Here is a 22,157-nt window from a genome sequence, read left to right as displayed (position 1 = left end):
AACAGTATTTGTAAGTATAATGACGAGTAATATAATTGTTTTAAAATTGTATCATTTACTTTTTTCACAATAAAAGTTTTAACTGAAATAAAAATGTACGGATAAATAACACAGTAAACAATCGTTTTAAAATTGTTCACCAAGTTAATTAAATAAACAAAATAACTACGGATTTACAGCAATTCAACCACAGTTGATAAGCATTTCACTTGCTCTGACGGGAGTTTAAAACTATTTTCTTTGACTTTTTTTCTTTGCTAACTTCAGTTGAACTTCGTTGAATTGAAAAGGCAATTTTCTCTTTCCACGTTTTCTCTAAAGATTGAAAACATTTTAAAAACGGCTGTAAAGAAAGTGTTTCCTTTTCTTATATGAAATTGATTTTACAATTATAAATCCTACAAGGAATTTACGTTACAACGATAAATCCTGCAAACAAACAAAAATATAACTTACGACTCATATCGCTCATCGAACTTCGAGGATCTTTAATCAGGTTTTTTACTCCAAAGAACATTAGCCATTGATGTTTGACTTCTCTGTTTCGCGCAGTATAGAACAGAAAAATAAAAAAACCTTGTAATGAATTAAATATACAAAATAGCCATTGAAATACGTCTCGAAGATCACCAACAGCTAAAATTGCGAATATCCAAGTTGTACCAAGCAAGACAGAGCAAGACAAAGCAATTCGAACTTTAGCGAAGCGATCGTTTTTTTTAGACTTACTATCTTTCACTAGCTTTGAATTACCCACAATTCCTCTGAGAACGAGAATTAAAATAATGATATTGCCAACCATCACCACACAAACAGGTAAAAGTATTCCAAAGTAAAATGGAATACCTCGAACAACACATCTAGAGAAGATATAATAACATTAAATATCATCTAATCCTTGGTAAAAAAAAAAAAAAATTAACACCAGAAAATCGAAGTGTTACAAAGACAATATTTACATCTTAGGATCATGGTCAGTTGCCGGGCCTAAGTTGTCAGGTTTAACAGCAGCTGTAACTATTGTAAATATCAACGGTGTACCTAAGAGAACAAAAAGGAAACATAAATAAAATAGACGTAAAACTAAAAAAAAAAAAATTCAAGGTTAATATGACCGCAAGCTTTTTTAAAAAAAAAATTGCACTTATGTAAAAACACACCTACCCCAAGCAAAAGCAGATGTCTTCAACATAAATATCCGAGAGCTAGATGAACCACGAAACACTTTAACAAACATTCGATACAAGTTTAACCCTTCAACTGCCATCCAGAAAAATGTCGACAAAATAAAAAATTGTAACAGTGACGCAACTGCCTGGCACAAAATACGAGGTTGGGTGCGCTCAACAAAGGCAAGAAAGAGTACAAGTGTGGCCATTAAACTTATGCATAGATTTATGAGGATTTTAGGAGCAAGATTCACTCTTAATTTACTAAAAAAAAAAAGTAGAAATTGTATGGCATAACCTGCAAAAAATTTAATAGAAAATGATTCCAATAGTCGATTTTTTTTTTAATTATCAAAAATACATCTGAACAACATGGCAGCTGTTCTCAAATCAATGATTCACACTCAAAATTCAAAACTTCATAATGAGAACGCACTAATCCTCTGTTGTTATAGTTTTTATATTTAGCACTACGTTTTTCTTGAATAAGGTTTTATTGTAATTGTTAATGCCATCAAGTAACGAAAACGGATAGTTCCAAATATTTCCCAAACATTCCAAACAATTATTCCCAAAGAAACCGTTTACTGAAGTCTCAAGATAGTTCCTACTATCTCTACATAAACATCACTTTGGCGACTAGTAATACTTTCTAATATGCATTTTTCAAACGAGAAAACAAAACGACTGCAATAGTAACATTTCGTAGTGACAGAAAAAAAAAAAAAAAAAAAAAAAAACGAGTAGAAATTACCATACACTTCGACTAAGGTAACACAAAAATAACAATAAAAGATTTAGAAGAAACTAATGTTTCAAGATTATAAAATAAATAAATTTCTTAAATCAGCCCCCAATTGTCTCCCATCAATTCAATACTATATTTGGTGGAGGCGTTTAAGGTCTACAGTCTCCTGGTGAAACTTCCTTTCTAAGTTAAGTGATCTATTTAAATACATTGATTTTCTAAATAAAATTTTTATTTGAAAAAAAAAAAATTGTTTCTGACAAAAAAACTTTATTGCAAATATGTGATGTAACGACGTTGCATATTTTCATTTTTTTGCATTGAATAAATAGCATGTAAAAAGCAGAAATATGAGTTTGACAATGGAAGAGGACGTAATGGAACATCCACACCTAAAATTCTGTTGTTTTTTTTTTTAGACCTTCATCTAATCGAGATTTCAATTAGTTTTTTAGTGAACACTAGCTGATTACTGTGACCATCTTGATTAATTTTTAGAGATAACTGTTAACACTTAGGCTAGATTTAAAATATATGCAATTAAATTTTTTAAGTATTCAACAAGATATGGTTTACGGAGTAAACTAAAACAGGTAGGTCTAGGGGGAGGGGGGATAATAAGTTCTTCCAAATACTTTTTGACAGACCAAATACTTTTTTTTTTTAAAAAAGGTTAAAAAATTTGAAGATGGCTTTGTTTTCTATAAACGATATGGAAATGATATCTTGCAGTGAAATTAATATAGTAATATAGTATAATGGTAATAAGTAATCCAGCAATTGAGATACCATTCCCTCTGGACCACATCAGTTTGTTACCAACCTTGCGCACACACAATCCTAACACACGAACTCCATTAACACCAATCTGCTCACCTTCTTTACTCTCTAAACCATATTTCAAAAAATGTCTCTTGACATAATCAAGACTTACCACACTTTCGTCTACGAAAATGTCGTCTACATAAGCGGACGTTCTACTCTTCACTAATTCGTCTTGATCAATGACAGCAATCACAACAGATTTCATGATCATTGGCGCAACATTCAATCCGAAACCAACTCGTGTCAAGCAATACCTTTTATTTCGAAACACCACTGTTTGGAACGGCCAAAGAGATTTATCAGTTTTTAGTTGAAGATTAGCCTGGCGTAAATCAATGATTGCTGGTTTGTTACCCATCCTTCTCCATTCTCTAAGCTTTTCGACACACACATCTGCATCTCTCGTGTAAGCCTCAATGAAATCGTTAGCTTCTCTCCAGTCCAGAACAAGTCGTATTTTGTTGTCTTTGTTTCTCTGAATGACAGCCATTAAGAGAATCTGCCCTTTGGGCGGCCCCAATTCATTTTTGTCATACTCAAACAGCCATTTCCGATCAATCCAATCCTGTAATTCGTTTTCATAGTCTGCTCTAGCGTATGGTGGAATTCCGTACTGCGCCACTTTTTTATACAATCGGTTGGGGCCTTCTCCATCTCTCCATTTCCATTTGACTCTCCATTCAACACCATTAAAAATTGCTTCATGATTTTTCTTTTTAATTTCAATTTTCTTGACTTTGTCCTTGCTTGAAGCTGATGCTCCACAGTAACTCAATCCGAACTTCGCTTTTCCCAAAGGAGAAATGGATACTCCTCCTAGTAATTTAATGGAACTCATTCCGAGCATCATATCAACTCCAAACGGATGGAAATCCACTAAAATAACTTCATCACGTGCATTAATGCCATCAACCTCAAGAATCACGACCGCTGACCCAGTGCACTGATTAACCTTTCTACTAAAGCTGTCACAACTATACCGTTAACCTTCAAACGAATAACAGATAATGCTCTCATTCCACCGATGTTCAGGAGCGAGGTAGCGCAGATTCCTCGCTCCTGCAGTCGTTTCCCTGCAGCTTCCAGCATTTCGATGCAATTTGTCCTTTCTCACCACATTTAAAACATCTAACGGTCTTCGGAGACAAGTTCTTCGCAAGCGAACAGATCTTTGCAATGTGATTCAAACCTTTACAGTTGTAACACACTAATTTAGTTTTTGTAGCATGGCGTTTAGATACAGCGCCAACACCATCACTGTCAATCACATTTGCACAGTTCAAAGCAGCTCTCACTCTGGGTAACATTATATCAATCGGGTCCATTACGGCTCGAAATCTTGATGATAAGACTTCTGGTAAACCCACAACAAACGCCAAACGCACAGACTCCTCTAGTAATTTAGAAAGATAGGCTAATTGTCTTAAATCAGCCAAAAACACGTCGGCTTTTTCTCCGTCACATAATTTTCGTTTTGTAAACAGTTCATATGCAGTGTAGGCATCTACAGAAAACGCCGCTAATAACACACGTATGACTTCCACTTCATCTTTTTATCTTCCGCGGTTGAAGCATCTTGTATTGCATAAGCAGCCTCTCTGAGAAGAATCGGAAAAAGTAGTCCAAGCTTTAAGTTCTGAATTTCATCAATCACTTTCGTTCGTTGAATCCAGATAGCAGCCTCCGAAGTGCCATCATACGTTTCAAACATATCAAATAATCTCATACTTGGTTCCATGGCCCGGTTAGCTTGTAGTTTTTTCTCGTAATCAACAAATCAATAAATAGCAATAACTTTCTCTCCTAACTAAAACTCTCTTTTACAAATTTTCTCCTTCATGTATAACCTATGCTCTTCCTAAAATATTCTTCCGTTATAAATCACCGCAACAAACATATTTACAATTTTTATTGGTAAAAACTATTAAAACTATTAACTTCCTAACGTCATTAAATGTTCTAGAACTTTCCGGAATTAGAGTACCGCCTCTTAAAAACATTTTAGATTTCTATTGCTTAGCATTGAATCTTTCTATCCATATCTTCACTTAGTTTGAAAATAATGTGCACAGCCTCATGTGTGCCCAGCACCTTGATTATGACCAAGAAAAAATACTCAAGATTTTCTGGACAGTTCCAATATCTGAATATTTTCATTCCAATAGTCGAAGGAGAATTCAATTCTCTTTTTCATCATGATTATGAATAATTTTATCACATACAAAGTTTCAAGCTGTTGATATTTTAAAGTACTGAGCTCTCTCAAATTTGTTATTGCTGTTGTTGCTGTTGTTGCTGTTGTTGTCGTTGTTATTGATGCAATTTTTTCCATCTTCTTTTGATTATTCCCACAGCTTTTTGCTCTGATGTAGTGTATACAAGTGTTTCATTGAGTAATTAGTTAGAGCATTAAAGTTTATAATTTAAAGTTTATACTGTTATTCTAGTCAGACTGTAGTAAACACGGCCAAATATTATTATTTAAGTATATTATTATTATTTAAGTATATTATTACTATTTAAGTATATTATTATTAAGTATTAAGCATATTATTCTAATTAAAAATTTAAATAAACTTTTAAAACTTGTACTTAAAATTTATGAATTGTTGAATACAAAGAGTAATTATATCTAAATGCATTTATGTTATTTATAGCATTCAAATATTCTCCACCTTTCTAATAGCAATTATATCTAAATGCATTTATGTTATTTAAGCATTCAAATATTCTCCACCTTTCTAATGCTAAAAATTACAAAAAATCTATCATGTTTCTATGTAAGTAAAAGTCTTTTTTAAGAATGTACATGTAAAAATGCTATCTAATATTTAAAATATAAAATATCTTGTAACATCTTGCCTCAGATGATACGATTATCTAAAAATATTGAAAAAAGTTGTGTTTAAAATATGATTTTTAATTTTTTAGGCGGTCTGAACCAGAGTTCATAGTGTTGTTTACCTTAACTTTTTTAGATAAATATTATTTATAAATATTAATAAATATAAATGTTATTTGTTTATAAATATTATTTAAATATTAACTTTGCCTTTTCTAGGTTACGGAGCTATTTATCAAGTGCAATAAAAATCTAAATCATCATGAAGTATTTAGTGTAGTAAAATGATGTAATTTATTCAGCAATGTCAATGCGTTGCAATCAGCTAAATTTTTTTTGGAAGAAAAAGATGTTGCTGCATGACTCCTAAAGAACTTATCAGATGTAGTCCAAGACCTTGAAAATGACTTTGCTGTTACTTAGGAAAAGACAAGGAAAAGATCCTTTTTGCGTCAAGAGAGCAGCAACTCACAAATAGTTTTTCCTACTATTTTTCGAAACACCTAATAAATAGATTTATACAAAACTAAATACAAAACAACCATTGTTATAAAGAAAAATGTTAAATCTCACCGAAATGCAGAATAGCTAACAATAGTAATAAGTAATCCAGCAATTGAGATACCACAACCAATCCAACTGATAACTTGAAGACTTAAGGGGTTATTACCTGACTGATCAACATCTAATATCAAAGCGAAGTTTGTGAGATGGTCACATTCGCATGAAACATTTGACGACGAAGGATCGCTAGTAACGTGACATCCTTGAGTAGACCAAGATTTATCTATATTAAGCCAGAAAAACGTTACACATTTATGTAACTAATTCAAGTATCTTATTTTTATTTTAAAAACTAGGAACTTGTTTGCACAAAACATTTACTTGCATATAAATGAAGTGTCTTTCCTTACACATTTTTGAAGTGCATACACCTTTAAGTTACAAAATTTAAGGAATTTTTTTTAAAAAAAAAACTAAAAAACATTACTTTTTGAATTCTAAACTTATTAGGTGTACAACTTTGCTTCCGCCGTTTTTTTCTATAAATTTATTTTCAAAAATCGATAGTACATTTATGACTCAAAATATTGTCGATTGCTGGCCACTAACTTTTTACATCTGTCCGGCAGCAAACAAATTCCGAGTCGAAAGAACTCATCACCCTTTGAAGCAACCCATGAATCAATCCAATTTTTCACTTCGTCGTAAGAAAAAAACCGCTGATCAGTCAGACCGTGCGCCATTGATCGGTAATAAAGGTGGTAATCAGATGGAGCAATCTCAGGAGAATACCGCGGGTGTGGTAGAACTTCCCATTTTTGCGTTTCCAAGTACGTTTCCACTAGTTGCACCACATGGGGGCGAGTATTGTCAAGCAGCGAAATTATTTTGTTGTGCCTTTCCTCGTATTGCGACCGTTTTTCATTCAGTGCCTGTCTCAAATGCGTCAGTTGAGTTTTGTATTGTTCGCCTATAATGGTTTCTTTCAGTTTTAGCAGCTCGTAGTACACTACACCAGTCTGGTCCCACCAAATACAATCCATAACCTTGGAGCCGTGAATATTGTGTCTTGCTGTCGATGTGGAAGCATGGCCGGGCAAACCCCATGATTCCCTCGTTTTAGATTATCGTAATGGACCCATTTTTCGTCCCCAGTCACAACACGATACAGAAATCCCTTCCGTCGTTACCTTTGAAGCAGCTGTTCACAAGCAAAGAAACGCCATTCAGTATCCCTCTGCTTCAACTCGGCATTCAATTTATTTGCTTGTGAACCATTCCCCCAGGGCTATGAAGCGTTTGGAAATGCATGAGTCACATGCAATGATTCAGCCAACTCTTCTTGGGTTTGGCACGAGTCTTCGTTGAGTAAAATTGTCAATTCGTCATCTTCAAACTCATTTTCCCTTCCACTGCCATGCCAGTCATCAACGTTGAGATCATCGTTGAAGCGTTGAAACTATTCATGACACGTTCATTTACTAACAGCTGCCTCAACATACGTATACAAGAACATTTGATGAGTCTCTGCCGCAGATTTCTTTTAATCGAACACGTAAAAAAAAAAAAATGCCGCAAATGTCGAGAATACGGTTTGTAAACTGATATTTTAAAGCGATTAAAAATATATGAAGCGAGTACAAAATCAATTATGTTTGGAAGTGGTGCTTTCGACAGATATATGAAGTTGCCAAATGACACTTTAGACCGGACAGTAGTATTTACCACGTATCTCTAACGCCACCTACCGAAAAACGGCGGAAGCAAAGTTATACATCTAATAACAGTACAAGATAAACACACCCTCTACTTTCCAGAAATAACAAGATCTGTTGCCTGCAACATTAGTGTTAGGCAAGAACATCATTGATATTGGGTAGACAGAATTATTCACATTAACACCGTTTAAAGTTGCAGAAAGTATCACACTGTCTATTTTGTCTTCATCTGTTGTAAAAAAAGTCTTTTTTAAAAATGCATAAGAGTAAACTTGATTTTGTCCAGTGAGCAGTTGTGAGGGAATAACTATGTAGGCTTGTAAACTTGAATTATTTCTAAGATCTTTGCCTAATATATTTACGTTTACACTACTTGCGTTTAGCTGCGAATAAATATACAAAGAACTTTGACTTGTATTGGTAGTGAAAGAAGAAAATGCTAAGTTTTTCCCTGATATTGTAATATTTTTAGTCTGCTGCTTTGCCAAAGCATTCAATTGAGATAAAAACACAGCTGAAGAATCAAACTTCTTATTTGCTTTTACAATCAAATCTGCATTTAAACTTAGTAGGTTATCAACAGAAGACAAAATTCCACCAGTAACCTGAAAATGATCGCTTAATTTTATAATTTATTCCGAAAAGCAAAAACACCAAAGAACATTTGCTTAAAAACTTAGTACATTTTAAATCATTATATACCTACCACTTCTGAAGAAGAGTTTACTTTGATAATATTTTGAATAACACCAGAAATTAAATCAATATCATATATACTTTTGAGGGTTCCATTTTGCAGAATCTCATTCAAACTATTTGTTGTATTCACAACATTTCCTGCTGTAACCTAGTTATAGATGCAAGCAAATGGATATATCAGACAGGGCTAGTTGTATTGATAATCTTAGAGCTTGTTAAAATATTTTACTGAAGCAATAAATTTATTGAATAAAAACAAAGTTTGTTTGAACAAAATCAAATTATTAAGAAGGGGAAAAAAAAATTGTTTCTTGGAATTGTTAATTGTAAAAATATCAAAGTAATAATCATTAAAAATAAATAATCAAACTAACATTTCTTAATATCTCAAGATTCTGAGTGATTTGCCATTTTGGAGGGCAGGCTAGTAGATCAGGATTCTCCCATTGAGAAACATCAAAAAGACTAACCCCTATACATCGTCTCTGTATACTTCTGGCTTCTGTACCATGAACACAACGAAGTGTTGAGACACTCCCAGCTAAAGTGACAGGAAATGTATACTCTCCTGTATAATCATCTTCTCCAACTGTCTCACTTGTGCAGCAATCTTAAACAAACAAAAAACAAAATAGAAACTACAAAGAAAGGTAAACAATTTGACACAGGGCATGGTAAACTCCAGCAACTTGGCAAACCATAAATAATTTTTAAGTATTTTTTGTTCCTAATATCTTGTTAATTAAAGATAACAGAATGTTGGAAGACTTTTTCGTTAACAGACTTTAGAAGAACTTTAGTTTTACATACAGGTAAGAAAAATGTACAGGTAACAACGTACAGGAATAACCATTCTTTCCAAGACTACATTTTAGTTTTCTTCAACCAAGTTAATTGAACTCATTTAATTTTTCTAATATAAATATTTTCTAATATAATTTGTGAGGTTTGTTCTTTAAGCTAAAGAAATTTTTGGTTTCTGATCAAAATTTTATTCTCAAAATAAAAAAAAACAAAACGAAGTACTACAACAATTTTATGATCAAAAAAATTGCATGAACTTGGTAAAATTCACAACTACACAGGAGGAAACATTTCAGACATTGCTAATTCTACTAAGTACTTCTAATTTAATTACTGATGAGATCAAATAAAAAGAAAATTAAATCAAACAAATCTTACCACAAAGTTTTAACTCTTTAGTAGTACTGCTTTGAAATGATTTAGCTATTTCTGTGCAACATTTTGTACGATTTCCGTCTGAACATGGATAGGAAATGTTTACCAAAACACCAACATTTTTGTTGCTAAAGCATGTTAAGGATGGGCAAAGTACATATTTATTAAATACATCACTTTTTATATGGGGCTCATAACTTTAAAATTCAAGACTCTTAATAGCTTTCAGTTTTTATTGCTTTTTCGTTATCAAATTTTGTTATTTAAAAGATAACTTGGGTAACTTTTTAAACGAAAATTTAAAGGAGATAAGGAATTTAATGCACTATTTTCTTTTAACACAGAGTGCTAAGTGATGAAAAAACTTAATCTTAAATCATTTTATTTACTTTAAAAATTTTGCATTTAATTTACGCACATTACAGCACATCTTGAAATATTATTCCTATTAAATATTATTTTAAATGGAACTAACAAATTTAAAATTCATAAGACTCTTATTAGCTTCAGAGTTTTTATTGCTTTTTAATTATTGAAAACTTTACTAAAAAAAATAACTTGGATTACTTTTTTTTAATAAACAGTCTTAAATGCATTATTTTCCTTTAAAACAGTATGTTAATTGATCAAAAATCTGAAACCGTTTTTTTTTTACTTTAAAAGTTTTGTATCAGATTTATGTTAAATTACAGCATCACCAAAAACTTGCAAATTGAAAAAAAAAAAACAAAATAGTTTTATTCAATTCAGGAATTAAAATATGTTTGAAATAAATTTATGTTTGAAATAGACTTAATAGACTTAAAAGACCTGCTAAAAAGTTTCAGTATTTTCCTTTTTTCAATTTTGTTCTTCATTAAAAAAAAGTCAAAAATATCATGAATGTGCTCTTCATCATTTTAGCAGTAAATAGTAAAAAGCAAAGAACACAGATCCTAACCTTTAAATAAAATCATTAAAACATTCAATAATCAATTCATAAATTCACAATAAAATAAAACGAAACCTGTCATAAAAGTGCATATCTTGAAATATTATTCCTTCATATGATGAATAATTTTTTAACAGCGGCTAAAAATGAAAATGGATTACCTTAAAGCTATTTTAAAGAGATATTCCTCACAATAATGAATGAACATACAATTGATAAACTTACATTTATGAACTATTTTCAGGTAATTATTAAACATATACTTATGAACCATTTTCAGGTAATTGTCATATAAAAATGTTTTCATGCGTTATAAAAACATTTTTATATGACAGTTATTTAATAAAACATTTTTAAACATAACTTTAATTTTAAAAATAAATACAAAAACTTTATACAGAGTTATAAACATTTTGATCCATTTAAAAATAAATTCACATAAAATCACAAAAAATAAAAAAAAACATGTAAGGGTAAAGTACATATTTATTGAATAAATACATCACTTTTGTATGGGGCTTTATTTTGAGTTATTATTGTTTTTACAGGTTTGATTATATAGGTTTTTATATAGGTTTTTATAGATGTTATAGGTTTGATTGATAATGATTCATTATAAGAGTAACAAAATTCTTGCAGTAAAGTTTTTCTTTTTTTTTGCTTGTTTGCATCAATTACATTGAAATCTTGAGGAGTCTTCGCTTATTCAATGATATTCAATGAAAGTAAAATCATAAAATCACATTATGTAGATTTTGATACTCCTATTGAATTATCTTTTTTTTTTTAATTTACTTAAATACATAACAAATTTTAGTGACATAACAAAAAGCACCTTATTTAGTAAATCTTTGTATTCACGGCTTAAGATATTTAAGTATTGATCATTCCACTTTTCTGATATAATTAGATTTGCTTTTGCACAAGTGTAATCTAAAGAGAGGATTTTATGCATTTATATTTATATGAATGTATAATGCCTGTGTGAATGCATGAACGCATGCAGCCACTCATAAAAGTCAATATCATCCCAGCATAAGTCACATTTACAAAGAATCCGAGAGAAGCAAAAAACTTATGTTGTAAATATTTAAAGCTGAATTATATTTTTATATATTGCAAAATGGCCATAAAAAATTCCTATCCAAAAAGTTTGAGGTTTTATTAAAACATCCCCACTGCAAAAAGCTGCATCTGGAAAGGTTTGGTGATTTAAAAATGAGAAAACAAATCCACCATGTTTGTTTGCCGTATACAAGTGGGTAGGTTTTTGGTAGCAATTTGATAGTATGGGTTTCAATACCTGCAGTTGGAATTGGCAATCAGGCATTTATTGAAGGTATACTGGATCATTGCCAATACCTAGAGATTTGCAATGGAGTTAACTGGGTACTGTTGACAGGTTGCACCACACACAACTCTGAATCTTCCTGCAGAACAATGATTCTAAGTATATTTATAATTTCCATGTATCTTTTATACAATACTTGTCAGGAGATCTTAAGTGACATTTTCCAATGAAACCTTTTATATGTTTCACTGAAAAATATATTTGTTATAAATTTTATTTATTACAAATATATTTATTTACAATAAATATATTTGTTATAAATAATATATGTATATTTATTTGTAAATAAATAAATATATTTATTCATAAGAAAAATATTTGTCACTGCTATAGTTTTACTTAAAAAAGTGTCACAAGGATAAAGTAAAAACTTTCTCTCATTTTTGTAAAAATCAAAATAAATCTTAATTATGCTGCTTTCTTATCATAATTAAAAGACAGACCATAAACATCAGATACTTTAGATAAACATCAAATACTTCAGACAGTTTGAAAAAATTTTCTGAGGTTTATCTAAAGTATAAAACATGACTAAAATATTATGAAAAGTAAAAACTTATTTGCTAAATTTGCTGTACCCTTACCTGACAACTGCAACTTTATCTTCTCTGAAGAGATAACCTTATTAGTATTCTCTACCACACATTGATAATACCCTTGATCAGAAACTGTTAAACTGTTTAACAACAGACCTCCAACACTGTATTCATGCAGCAAATAACTGCTTTTCAAACTTTCTCTTGAAAACTGTGCAGCCTTTTCAGCATTATTTATTGGCAACATTTTAACTCCATCTTTTAACCAATATTTGTTAGCAAATTCAAAAGGAGATGTGTATATCATACTGCTAATAACAACATTTTGTTTGAACTTTGCAGTACCATTTAACAAAATTGGCTTGCTTACAAATGTGGTGTCAGGATCTGAAAAACATTTGGAAAATGTTTAAACCAATAAATATACCAAACACATTGACAAATTTTAAAAAACTCATAAATTAACAACAATTTAAAAATACTCACCATTGCAAACATCAAAGTTGTAACTCAGATAATCAAAGTCTTTATTGCAATTTTGTATTGCTTTACATCTTTCTAACCATTGATTGTAACTTGTCATACATCCATTATTGCAAATGTAACTGCTTAAAAACCTCAGTTTTAGCTCTGGTATTAGAGAAAATATATTTCTTTTCTCAAAAGAGTATCCATAGACACTAATATTCATATTACTAACGTTTAATGGAACCTTCAACTGCATATTTAATAATGGTATTGTTACATTCATTTTGTCAGATGAAATAGCATTCAGTTCACCTTTGAAATAAAAAGTTGCATCAATACTGACAGAACTAAACTTATTCAAGAGACTGAGTGGGTTAAATTCAAATGAAATTATGCGCTCCAAAGAATTAGGCAGATAAAAAACAAATTGTTGTGTTTTATTCTCTCTAACAGAAACAAGACTTGTATAGTTTACACACTGTTCAACTATGTTTTTATAACTTGTAGTAGAACGATAACACCTATCTGTGATTAATAGAGTCAAGTCTAGATTTAAATTTCGAACTGGATAACTTGTGTCATCTATTACTTTAATGCTCAAACTAATAGAAGTGTTAGGAAACAATTTTCCAAAGATGCCACTACTTGTGTATATCCTACCAGTGCTATTGTTAATGCAAAAGTCATTCAAGAACATTGAGCAGTTGGAAGGAAACGTTACATTACTTTCTTTAACATATTTATCAGGTGCAGTAAAGTAGTACTTTAAAGGGTTTGTAGCACTTACATACATAGAAGAGTTGCCAGGAATTACTTCAGTGAAAGCGTACTCATCGTTGAGATCAAGGTAGAAGACTGTTTTTATCATTGTAGGTGCAGAATTAACTAAAGGGAAGAAGAACATCATTTTTTTTGTCAAATGATTATGTTGAAAGCTGTTGTATTTGGTTCTTTGTGCTCAGTATAATATAATTTATCAAAACATATAGTAAACTGTAGCAGGACTGTTATGTCACTATATTTCATATATACATTATGACAACATAAAAAGTTTACCGTTGCAATATCCATATTTAGCTTTCATTCCAAAAATATCAACTTCAGCACATGTGGACTTGATTGTAGTATTTTCAAACAAAGAATTGTTGTATATCTTGAAGTAATTGATACAAGTTGAATCTAAACAGTAATCATTCTGTCTAATCATCAAAAAGGTAAAATCAGTAGGATATTTAAATGAATCACTAGAATAAGTGAAATACGTAGACACATTTTGCTGTATATTTTTAAAAGTGATGTTGTAAACATAGCCACTTTTGGCAAGGAGTGGGTGATCTAGTAAGGTATAATCTCCATTAAAGTAATATTTAGCTGCAGCTGAGTCATTGTTTTGAAGTTGAGTTATCAGTATTTCCATATAATTACCATTCAGATCAGTGGGAAATTTTAAACCTGTAATGTAGTAAACATCATCACCTATTGTAAAACTAGATCCATCAGGTCTGCTCGTTGTTAAAATGGTGCCATTATAAGCTTTTCCTAAAAAATACTCTGAATTACATTTTTCATGCATAACTCGGTATGTAGAAGTCATGTTGGTACAAAGTGATTGACAGGTTATTGTTAAGTCACCAGAAGTTTTACGTGGAGGATACAGTTCTACATCAGAAACTTCTATGCTGATAGTAAATACTTCATCAGGAGTTACTTTCCCCAATAAGTTGATTGTAGAGAACATTGTTCCAGAAGTGCTATTGAAACAAAACCACCCATCAATGTTTACAGATGTAGAGCCACAAAATGGTTCATTATATGTAGCATCTGATGGTGGTGAAGAGTAGAGTGCTTTTACACCTAAAATACTATACTGAAGCGGTTTTCCCTCTGGATCATACACAAAACTCGAAATAATAGGTACAGGTGTCTGAGTTTTTTCCATTTTATCCCAATCCAGATATGCGGTTGTGGTCTTGATAATTGGAGGTTTATTATCTAAACAATTTAGAGAACTATTTAAAGTTTAACTGAGTTTTGTTGTTCCATAAACAGAAACTCATATACTTTTTACTTTCATTTCATTAATAATGTTAAAAAGTAAACTGCAAAAAAATACAGAACACTTTTAAGGAACGTCTTCTAGGATTAAAAGAACACCTAATGAAAATCTATTTTAACTAGTATAAGAAAAAAAAGCACCCTTTTGTTGCCAATTTAAATTTGTAGAGTAAAAAAGAAAAATGTTTCCGTCAATTTGAAACATATTTAGAGTTTCACCAACTGTAAATTTTGAACTATATGCTTTTTGTCATGAACTTTTTAAAAGCATTAATGTTTAGAGTAAACATTAAGCATAATATCCCCTTATCCCCTTCTGTTTTAAGCTTAAATAAACTTTGACTTGAAGATTAGACTTCCCTTGAAATCTTTTATGATTTCTAGTTTGGAGGCTACATTTTTGAGGAAATCAAAATTGAAAAATGAAAATTTTACTTGACTAAAGTAATTAGGATACAAAAGTAGGAGGAAAAAGTTTTACTTTTCACAATTTTCCATTGCAAATTCAGAAAATCATTTTGTAAGTTAAGTTACTTTGTCAGACCTTATAAGTTTAAAACTTTTTGTTAAAATCAGTACCTTGGCCTCTTAAGTGTGCCATAAGAGAAACTCTTATGTTTTATATAGAAGAAATATACAGATTACATTTTTATATATTCTATTTAGTTAAAAAGCAGCCAATATGGCTTGCATCCTAAAAACATAAAAAAGAATAAAGATTTTTATTTTAAGTCAAGAGCTAAGTTTTTGTTTATGTAGAAAGTCATAAAATTATGTTAAACAATTTAATTAAATCAAAATTAAAAAATTACCATCACAATATGCATACTTTGCAATGAAACCATATTGATCAATACATGGACAATCTTCGGCAAGTTTATCTTGTTCAGTAAGATACTGTTTTGTAATGTCAATGCATTCAGGTTGAGAAGAACAGAAGTCATTTTCTTCCACAGTAATAAGTTGTATAGTAAACAGAGTACTTAAACTTGTCACATTGTCAAAAAAAAGAGTGTCATTAGGTTTCAGTTTAATAGGCTTGACTGAGACTAGTTGTGTCGGATTTAAGTAAACAAAAGAAAAAGTTATGAAATCCAAATTTGTATATAAAGAACCATTTATTTTGGAACCTATGGAAATAAAGCCTGGATTTTTTATACTAAGCTTGATTCCTGAAGCATACAAGGTTTTTTCTGTGAGTAAAATATAACCTCTAGATATATTAGATATTATCATATCAGTGTTATAACTATAGCTATTGCAATCCCATTGAATTGAATTGTATAATGCAGTTATACTGTTACATGCAGAGAACAGCGTTATGGATATCAAATTGTTATTACTATATTTAGCAGATCCCTCAACTGTTATCAGGGTCATTTCATATCGACCACCAGCTTTTTGCTCCACTTGATTGTAATACGAGGTTGTATAAATTGTTCCATTGAAATGATTAATGCAAAAGCACTTTCTTCGCACAGGGTATTGTTGCAGAGTTTCATCAGCACAATCATTATTGCTTTGATTCTCTGCTTTCTCTTTCCAGCTTACACCACCTAAAAAATGTAACCATCGCTTGAGTATGTTGAAATAGAAAATTTCTTTCTCAGTTAAAAACTCCAAACTCACACTTCAGTACTCAAAATATGTCTTTTTTTTTTTTTAATTCTATATAAATGCAATGTAAATTCTTTAATCGAAATATTGACATGTTATCAAAATAATGTAACACAATATTAACATCTACTGCCTCAAACATCAGTGGTATGTGTGTGTGCGTGCATGTGTGTCATATATATATATATATATATATATATATATATATATATATATATATATATATATATATATATATATATATATATATATATATATATATATATATATATATTATATGTGTGTGTGTGTGTCGTGTGTGTGTGTGTCGTGTGTGTGTGTGTATGTGTCTATGTATATCTATATATATCTTTTTGGAAGATTTACGTTATGAGCACAATCTAGTTCAGATTATGTTATGAGCACAATCTAGTTCACGTTATGAGCACAATCTAGTTCAGAAATCCATTCATACGAGGCACCCAACAAAACTATTACTTATGCTGCATAATGACACTGAACTCTGTGAATGAATTCAGTCGTGTAATGTTTAATTAATTGTTTAGCTCTGGTCTTCCTGATGTCCATTAGAGATGGAGTAAGCAAGTGTTCAGGGTTAATTCCACCATTGTTGTTTAATTTTTTATTTTTAATTCAACGTAACGTTGAAAATTCCTGGAATTCGAACAAAATGAAAGTATTGCTTACTATAAAATATTTTCATTACGCCATAAATTGGACCTAAGTACTTCACGACAGCTTTTGAATTGTTGCAATTATTTTGTAACTCGTGGGCTTCTATTTATGTTTTAGTTTCTCTAATTTTAGCATACAGAGATAGAAAAGTTAATTAAACTTTGTAAAACATAAAAGTTTTTATTTTTGATTTTAAGTTCTACTACAAACTATAAATCGTTAACTAAAAATGTAAGTATATTTTTTTAATTCAAATAAATGACAAAACTCTAGAGTTTTTTAAGATTAAATGATTAATAATTTAACTTTGCAATTATTAAGTTTAGTGATAACATTTACAATGCAAGAAAGAAGACGCGACAAAGTGAAAAAGATGTGACTCGAATGCACAGTCTCTCAAAAGCTTTTCTTTGCAACGGATATTTTATATTCCAACGTAAAAAACAAGGAGAAGACAGCAGCATGGCATAGACTTTATGATGCAGCTTTGGTCAACAGCTTATCTTTCCCTTCCCAGCAAGCACACATTGTTGAAACAACGTTGAAATAACGTTGATCGACGTTGATCAACGTTGTTTCAACGTTGTGTGCTTGCTGGGTATGTCTATCTTTATGTCTTTACGTCTGCTATCATATAATTTATACTTAATGTTTATTTTCCTATTTTATAAAACTCTCAATCAAATTTTGATACTTGATATTGATCTTGCGGCTTGATTAATAGCTTAATACTTGAAATTGATTTTATTACAATAAAACCTTTTTTTTATAAAATTGTCAAAAAAGTTATTAGTATTTAACAACTACTTTGTATCTTTATTAATAGTTTAATATCTTGTAACTTATTGCATCTTATTTCTTAATGAGTTATTTTGTATTAGCTGTAATGTGACAATTACTATTCTTCACATAATTTCACAGTTATTTTGGCTGTAATGTGGCAATTACTATTCTTCACATAAAACTGAATGATTATAAAAAACTAATTTAATGAGTTGGCAATCCAGTGATAATTAGCTCATAAATCAAAGATTTAGTAGTCACAGCCAAATATTTTTTGTGCTAGGTAAGAGTTGATTAGAAATTCAAGTGTTTTAAGCGTGCCTTACTTTCAAAGACATTTTGAATCACCAACACATCAAGTTCATTAATGGGAGCTTGCATGGTTTTTGAATTCTACAAATAATATTGGAAGGCACCAAATAATATGAGACGACAAACTTTGCCAAGTTTAAATGAATTAGTGAGCAAATCTAAGCGATATTGTGATTTCTGGAAGTTCCTTAGATATACCAACAAGTAACTGTTACCAACCTTGTCTATAAGACAAACGGTTTTTCTGAAATCATAATGACAACTCTTTGTCTTATTTCGCGTTTTAAAAATAAATTCTATATCTGCTTTATTTATAAATCTGAAAAGCTTTTTGACGAAATAAATACAGTATTTTTTCCCAGAAACCTGAAGTCAATAATTAGCTTTCTCTGGCAGACGAAATAGTTTGATTTTAATTTTTACACTTTGGAGTCTGAGCAAAATGTTTTCAACTTACATAAGTCATTTTCTTGGTACAGCTCAAAGTACCATCTAACAATTCTGTGTAACAATGCACGATGTATGTAAGAACTTTCTACTTCTTTATCATTAAGCAAATAAACAAAAAATATTAAAATCGTTTATAATTATCAGAAGCATTATTCTTCCTTCTATCTTTAAAATCCCTGAGCTATTTGCTAAACAGAGTATATAAGCCTCAAAGAATATTTAGCTGTGATGAATCAATTAGTTTATTGCAGAATACTATCGAATAAATTAATCTATGATAAAATAAGTCACTTGTAAAGATCCAGATCATTTATGTTTATATAACCAAATTACAAGATATTTCCACCTTAATTTTTTTTCTAAATGATGGAAATGCACACGAAGGAGATGAATTCAAAAATTTTTATAAAGTTTTAACTATTTTTTCTGCGTGTAATTATGCCGTTAACTTTTGATTTATGCATATATATATATATATATATATATATATATATATATATATATATATATATATATATATAGTTATATAGTGAACTCACCGGAAGTATCAGGCTCGGGTGTTTTAGATCCAGCTTGATAGTAAAAAACATATGTTATAAAATACTGTGGGTTTGGTTTGTAGTCTGATTCCATAGTTCCAACAATAAAATTAGGTTTTTCTGTGATCTTCAGCGGATTTAGTACATAATATCCATCTGTTACTTTATTTATTATACCAGTTTTTCCTAAAAATAAAAAAAAAGAGAGGAACAATTAATAATAAAAAAATTAAGTTAAGATTGATCATCTTAAAAAAGTTGATGAACATTTTTCGAAAAAAAAAATTTCAGTGTAATTTAAAACTAATTGCGTGGTGGTGCTGAAACAAATCGATAATAGACAATTTGTTTTGATTAAAATAATTCATTACCTGAACGCAGAAGCATTAGAATTACAAAAATCGTCAGCATTTTTCTTTTTCAGAGATTATTTCACAAAATGGTTTTTTGTCTAAAAAATTACTACAAGTTGATTTGGTTTTTTGTTTATTTCTTTTATTCATATATTTCTAAAAAAAAAAATTTCTTATAAGGTACGAAAATGTTTTAAGAATTTTTTAGATTTACATTTATCTACAAAATTTGATAACAATTACACCAATGCTATAGAAGAACTTTAAACTTTCGTAAATCTGGTGGAGACTTAATTTGCACATTCTGTGGCACGAAAAATCTTAATACGATATAAACTATGGCTATTAGCAGAGTTTATATAAGTTTTGTGATGAAAAATGACAAGATGGAAACATTTTTATTTTGTAACCAATAGCAAGTACAGAAGTTTGATCGATATTAATATCACGTTGTTTAATTATACCAAACTTTTACAACGGTTTTATCTTTTAATTTAGGGGTATTCAAAAAAAGTAAACTTTAAAATCTAAAAAGCCACACCCTGTAAATTTGGGGCAAATGTATAAAAAATGAGTCATAAAAAGTTTGAGCGCTATCAGATCCTTTTTGACACCCCGACCCCCGACCCCCCCCCCCCCCCCCCCCCCACACACACACACACACACACACACACACAAAAGCTAACAATTTAGGGAAAAAATGACCGAAATGTGGTCATTTTTGGGCGTCTTGAGGGAGGGGCAGTTTGTTTTTTTTTCAAATTTTTTTTTTCGGCTACATAAATATAGGCCTATATTTTTGTTTAAAAATATATGGCTTTATTCCTACCGCTCAAAAATCTGTTTGGTATTGAAAATTATGAAAATTAGTATTTTTGTGGTTAGATTTATACATATATATATATATATATATATATATATATATATATATATATATATATATATATATATATATATATATATATATGTTTAGATATATATTTATGCATGCTTGTTTCTAATATATATATTTTTAATATTAAAGTATAATCTGACCTTTTGCTTCGCTAAACCAAACAAATTACGCATTTAAGTTGTTTAACGAAATACTGCAGCAAATGAATTTACTTATAAAAAAAAACTCTAAAAAAAAACACGTTCAACTTTATAAGAACAACTGCAAAATAGTAAAAAAATTTAATGACTTATTGTTGACGGATTTGCATGAAAATGAAAGATTAAAAATGAATCCAATGTCAAAATAACTTACATTAACTGTCTCATTGAATGCGCTGCAAGCTTATAATCTTACAATGACTCAAGCGTCACATGAGCTCAGAATCAAATCATCCGAATAAAGTTAAAAAAATTAAAACACGTTGCCTCAGATTTTCTGAAATTTCTTGAAGAAGATAAAAAACAAAATTTGAAGGAGGTATTTTGATTACAGTTAAAAAAAGAGAGCTACAGTCTCAACTGTCTCAATGTTTTAGCAACGTACAACAGGCAAACGCTTTGTCCGCGCGTTTTTTAAATTTTTTTTAAATACAAAGTTTTCTTTTTATTAAATACATAGTTAAGAGAATGTTTAAAAGATAAATAAGAAAAAGTTTTTGATTGAGAAAAAAAATTATTTTAGCTTTTTTTTGTAACTTTTTGGGGAAAACTGTGAGACGGGGGAGGCACTTGGGTGTGGCATTATACAAAAATGTAGAGCTTTAATTCCTTATCATAGTAGACGAAGCTCTTTTTGATATTTAATTTTACTCATAGCCACTAAAAAATGAATTTTAGAACAATTAAATTTTGGTTTATAATGCTTGTTGCAAATATCTGAACTTATCTTTATATTGCTTAGTGATTTTGATCCTTTCAATTATAAACCACATACAGAAAGGTTACTAGAAAGGTTACTATTGAGTTCAAGATACAATTTTAAAATTCGGGAACAACGAAAACAAGTTCAAGCTCATAATATAATTATTTTGCAATGTAGCATCCCCTGGTTTTATTGATAGTTTGTAGGTGATTCCAAACTGCTTCAAGTTCGTTGCATCAAATAAAGCCCGGTTTTCTTAATTCCGAACTTTAGAGTTTCCAAATTTGGATGCTTCTCAGTTTTCATACGTTCCATAATAAACTAAAAATAGTAAATAGAAAAATCAAAGAGGAAGGGGGCCACATATTATTGTTAACTTAAAGGGGGCCACACATTATTTTTAAAAGGCTAATTGCGACAAAGATAAGTGTTCTCAAATTAAGTCTAAACGCAACGCACAAAAAAATTTTCAAAGTTAAGATTTTTTTGTAATATCATTTTTCAATTAAGTTTTTTTTAACTGGGTGTTTTGGAATAAAGAAAACAGTTGTATATTTCCATATCTTTTATGATTTTCATTCTTTTTTTTTTTTGAGTTTTTCAAA

General features: G+C 30.1%; 1 protein-coding gene across 3 annotated transcripts; it reads right to left on the bottom strand.

The window, feature by feature from the left end:
• Window positions 1–35: 35 nt before the first annotated feature.
• Window positions 36–20,929, bottom strand: LOC145184067 (uncharacterized). 3 transcript variants are annotated; one of them, XM_090092389.1, is made up of 18 exons: window positions 20,790–20,929; window positions 19,773–19,852; window positions 19,402–19,587; window positions 15,838–16,581; window positions 14,027–14,962; window positions 12,989–13,855; window positions 12,551–12,889; window positions 11,451–11,548; window positions 10,691–10,755; window positions 9,688–9,812; window positions 8,880–9,115; window positions 8,513–8,653; window positions 7,892–8,411; window positions 6,158–6,371; window positions 1,165–1,433; window positions 960–1,041; window positions 457–860; window positions 36–315 (listed from the first exon to the last, which is right to left on the bottom strand). In XM_090092389.1, the coding sequence occupies exons 2-18, from the start codon at window positions 19,810–19,812 to the stop codon at window positions 206–208; spliced, it is 5,376 nt and encodes a 1,791-aa protein (XP_089948515.1). In that variant the 5' UTR covers window positions 19,813–19,852; window positions 20,790–20,929; the 3' UTR covers window positions 36–205. The 3 variants fall into 3 exon arrangements, 2 of the variants coding, with proteins under 2 accessions (XP_089948515.1, XP_089948516.1); XR_016453951.1 differs by lacking the exon at window positions 20,790–20,929 and having other exon boundaries at window positions 6,576–8,411; window positions 19,773–19,922; XM_090092390.1 differs by lacking the exons at window positions 19,402–19,587; window positions 19,773–19,852; window positions 20,790–20,929 and adding an exon at window positions 17,330–17,458.
• Between the last annotated feature and the right edge of the window lie 1,228 nt (window positions 20,930–22,157).

Source organism: Hydra viridissima, unplaced genomic scaffold, assembly GCF_058129835.1.
Source record: "Hydra viridissima isolate aposymbiotic clone 2 unplaced genomic scaffold, HvirCarnegie_v1 scaffold_7, whole genome shotgun sequence".
Classification (NCBI taxonomy): Eukaryota; Metazoa; Cnidaria; class Hydrozoa; order Anthoathecata; family Hydridae; genus Hydra; species Hydra viridissima.
The sequence above is the reverse complement of the archived record's forward strand: the minus strand, read 5'-3'. Positions and strand labels throughout refer to the sequence as shown.

Bases quoted from the DNA above. Each gene is read 5' to 3' on its own strand.
- LOC145184067 (XM_090092389.1), bottom strand. From the start codon at position 19,812: ATGCTGACGATTTTTGTAATTCTAATGCTTCTGCGTTCAG. The intron at 9,116-9,687 runs GTAAGATTTGTT...TGTTTGTTTAAG, and splicing joins TAAAGAGTTAAAACTTTGTG to ATTGCTGCACAAGTGAGACA. The intron at 861-959 runs GTAAATATTGTC...TATCTTCTCTAG, and splicing joins ACTGACCATGATCCTAAGAT to ATGTGTTGTTCGAGGTATTC.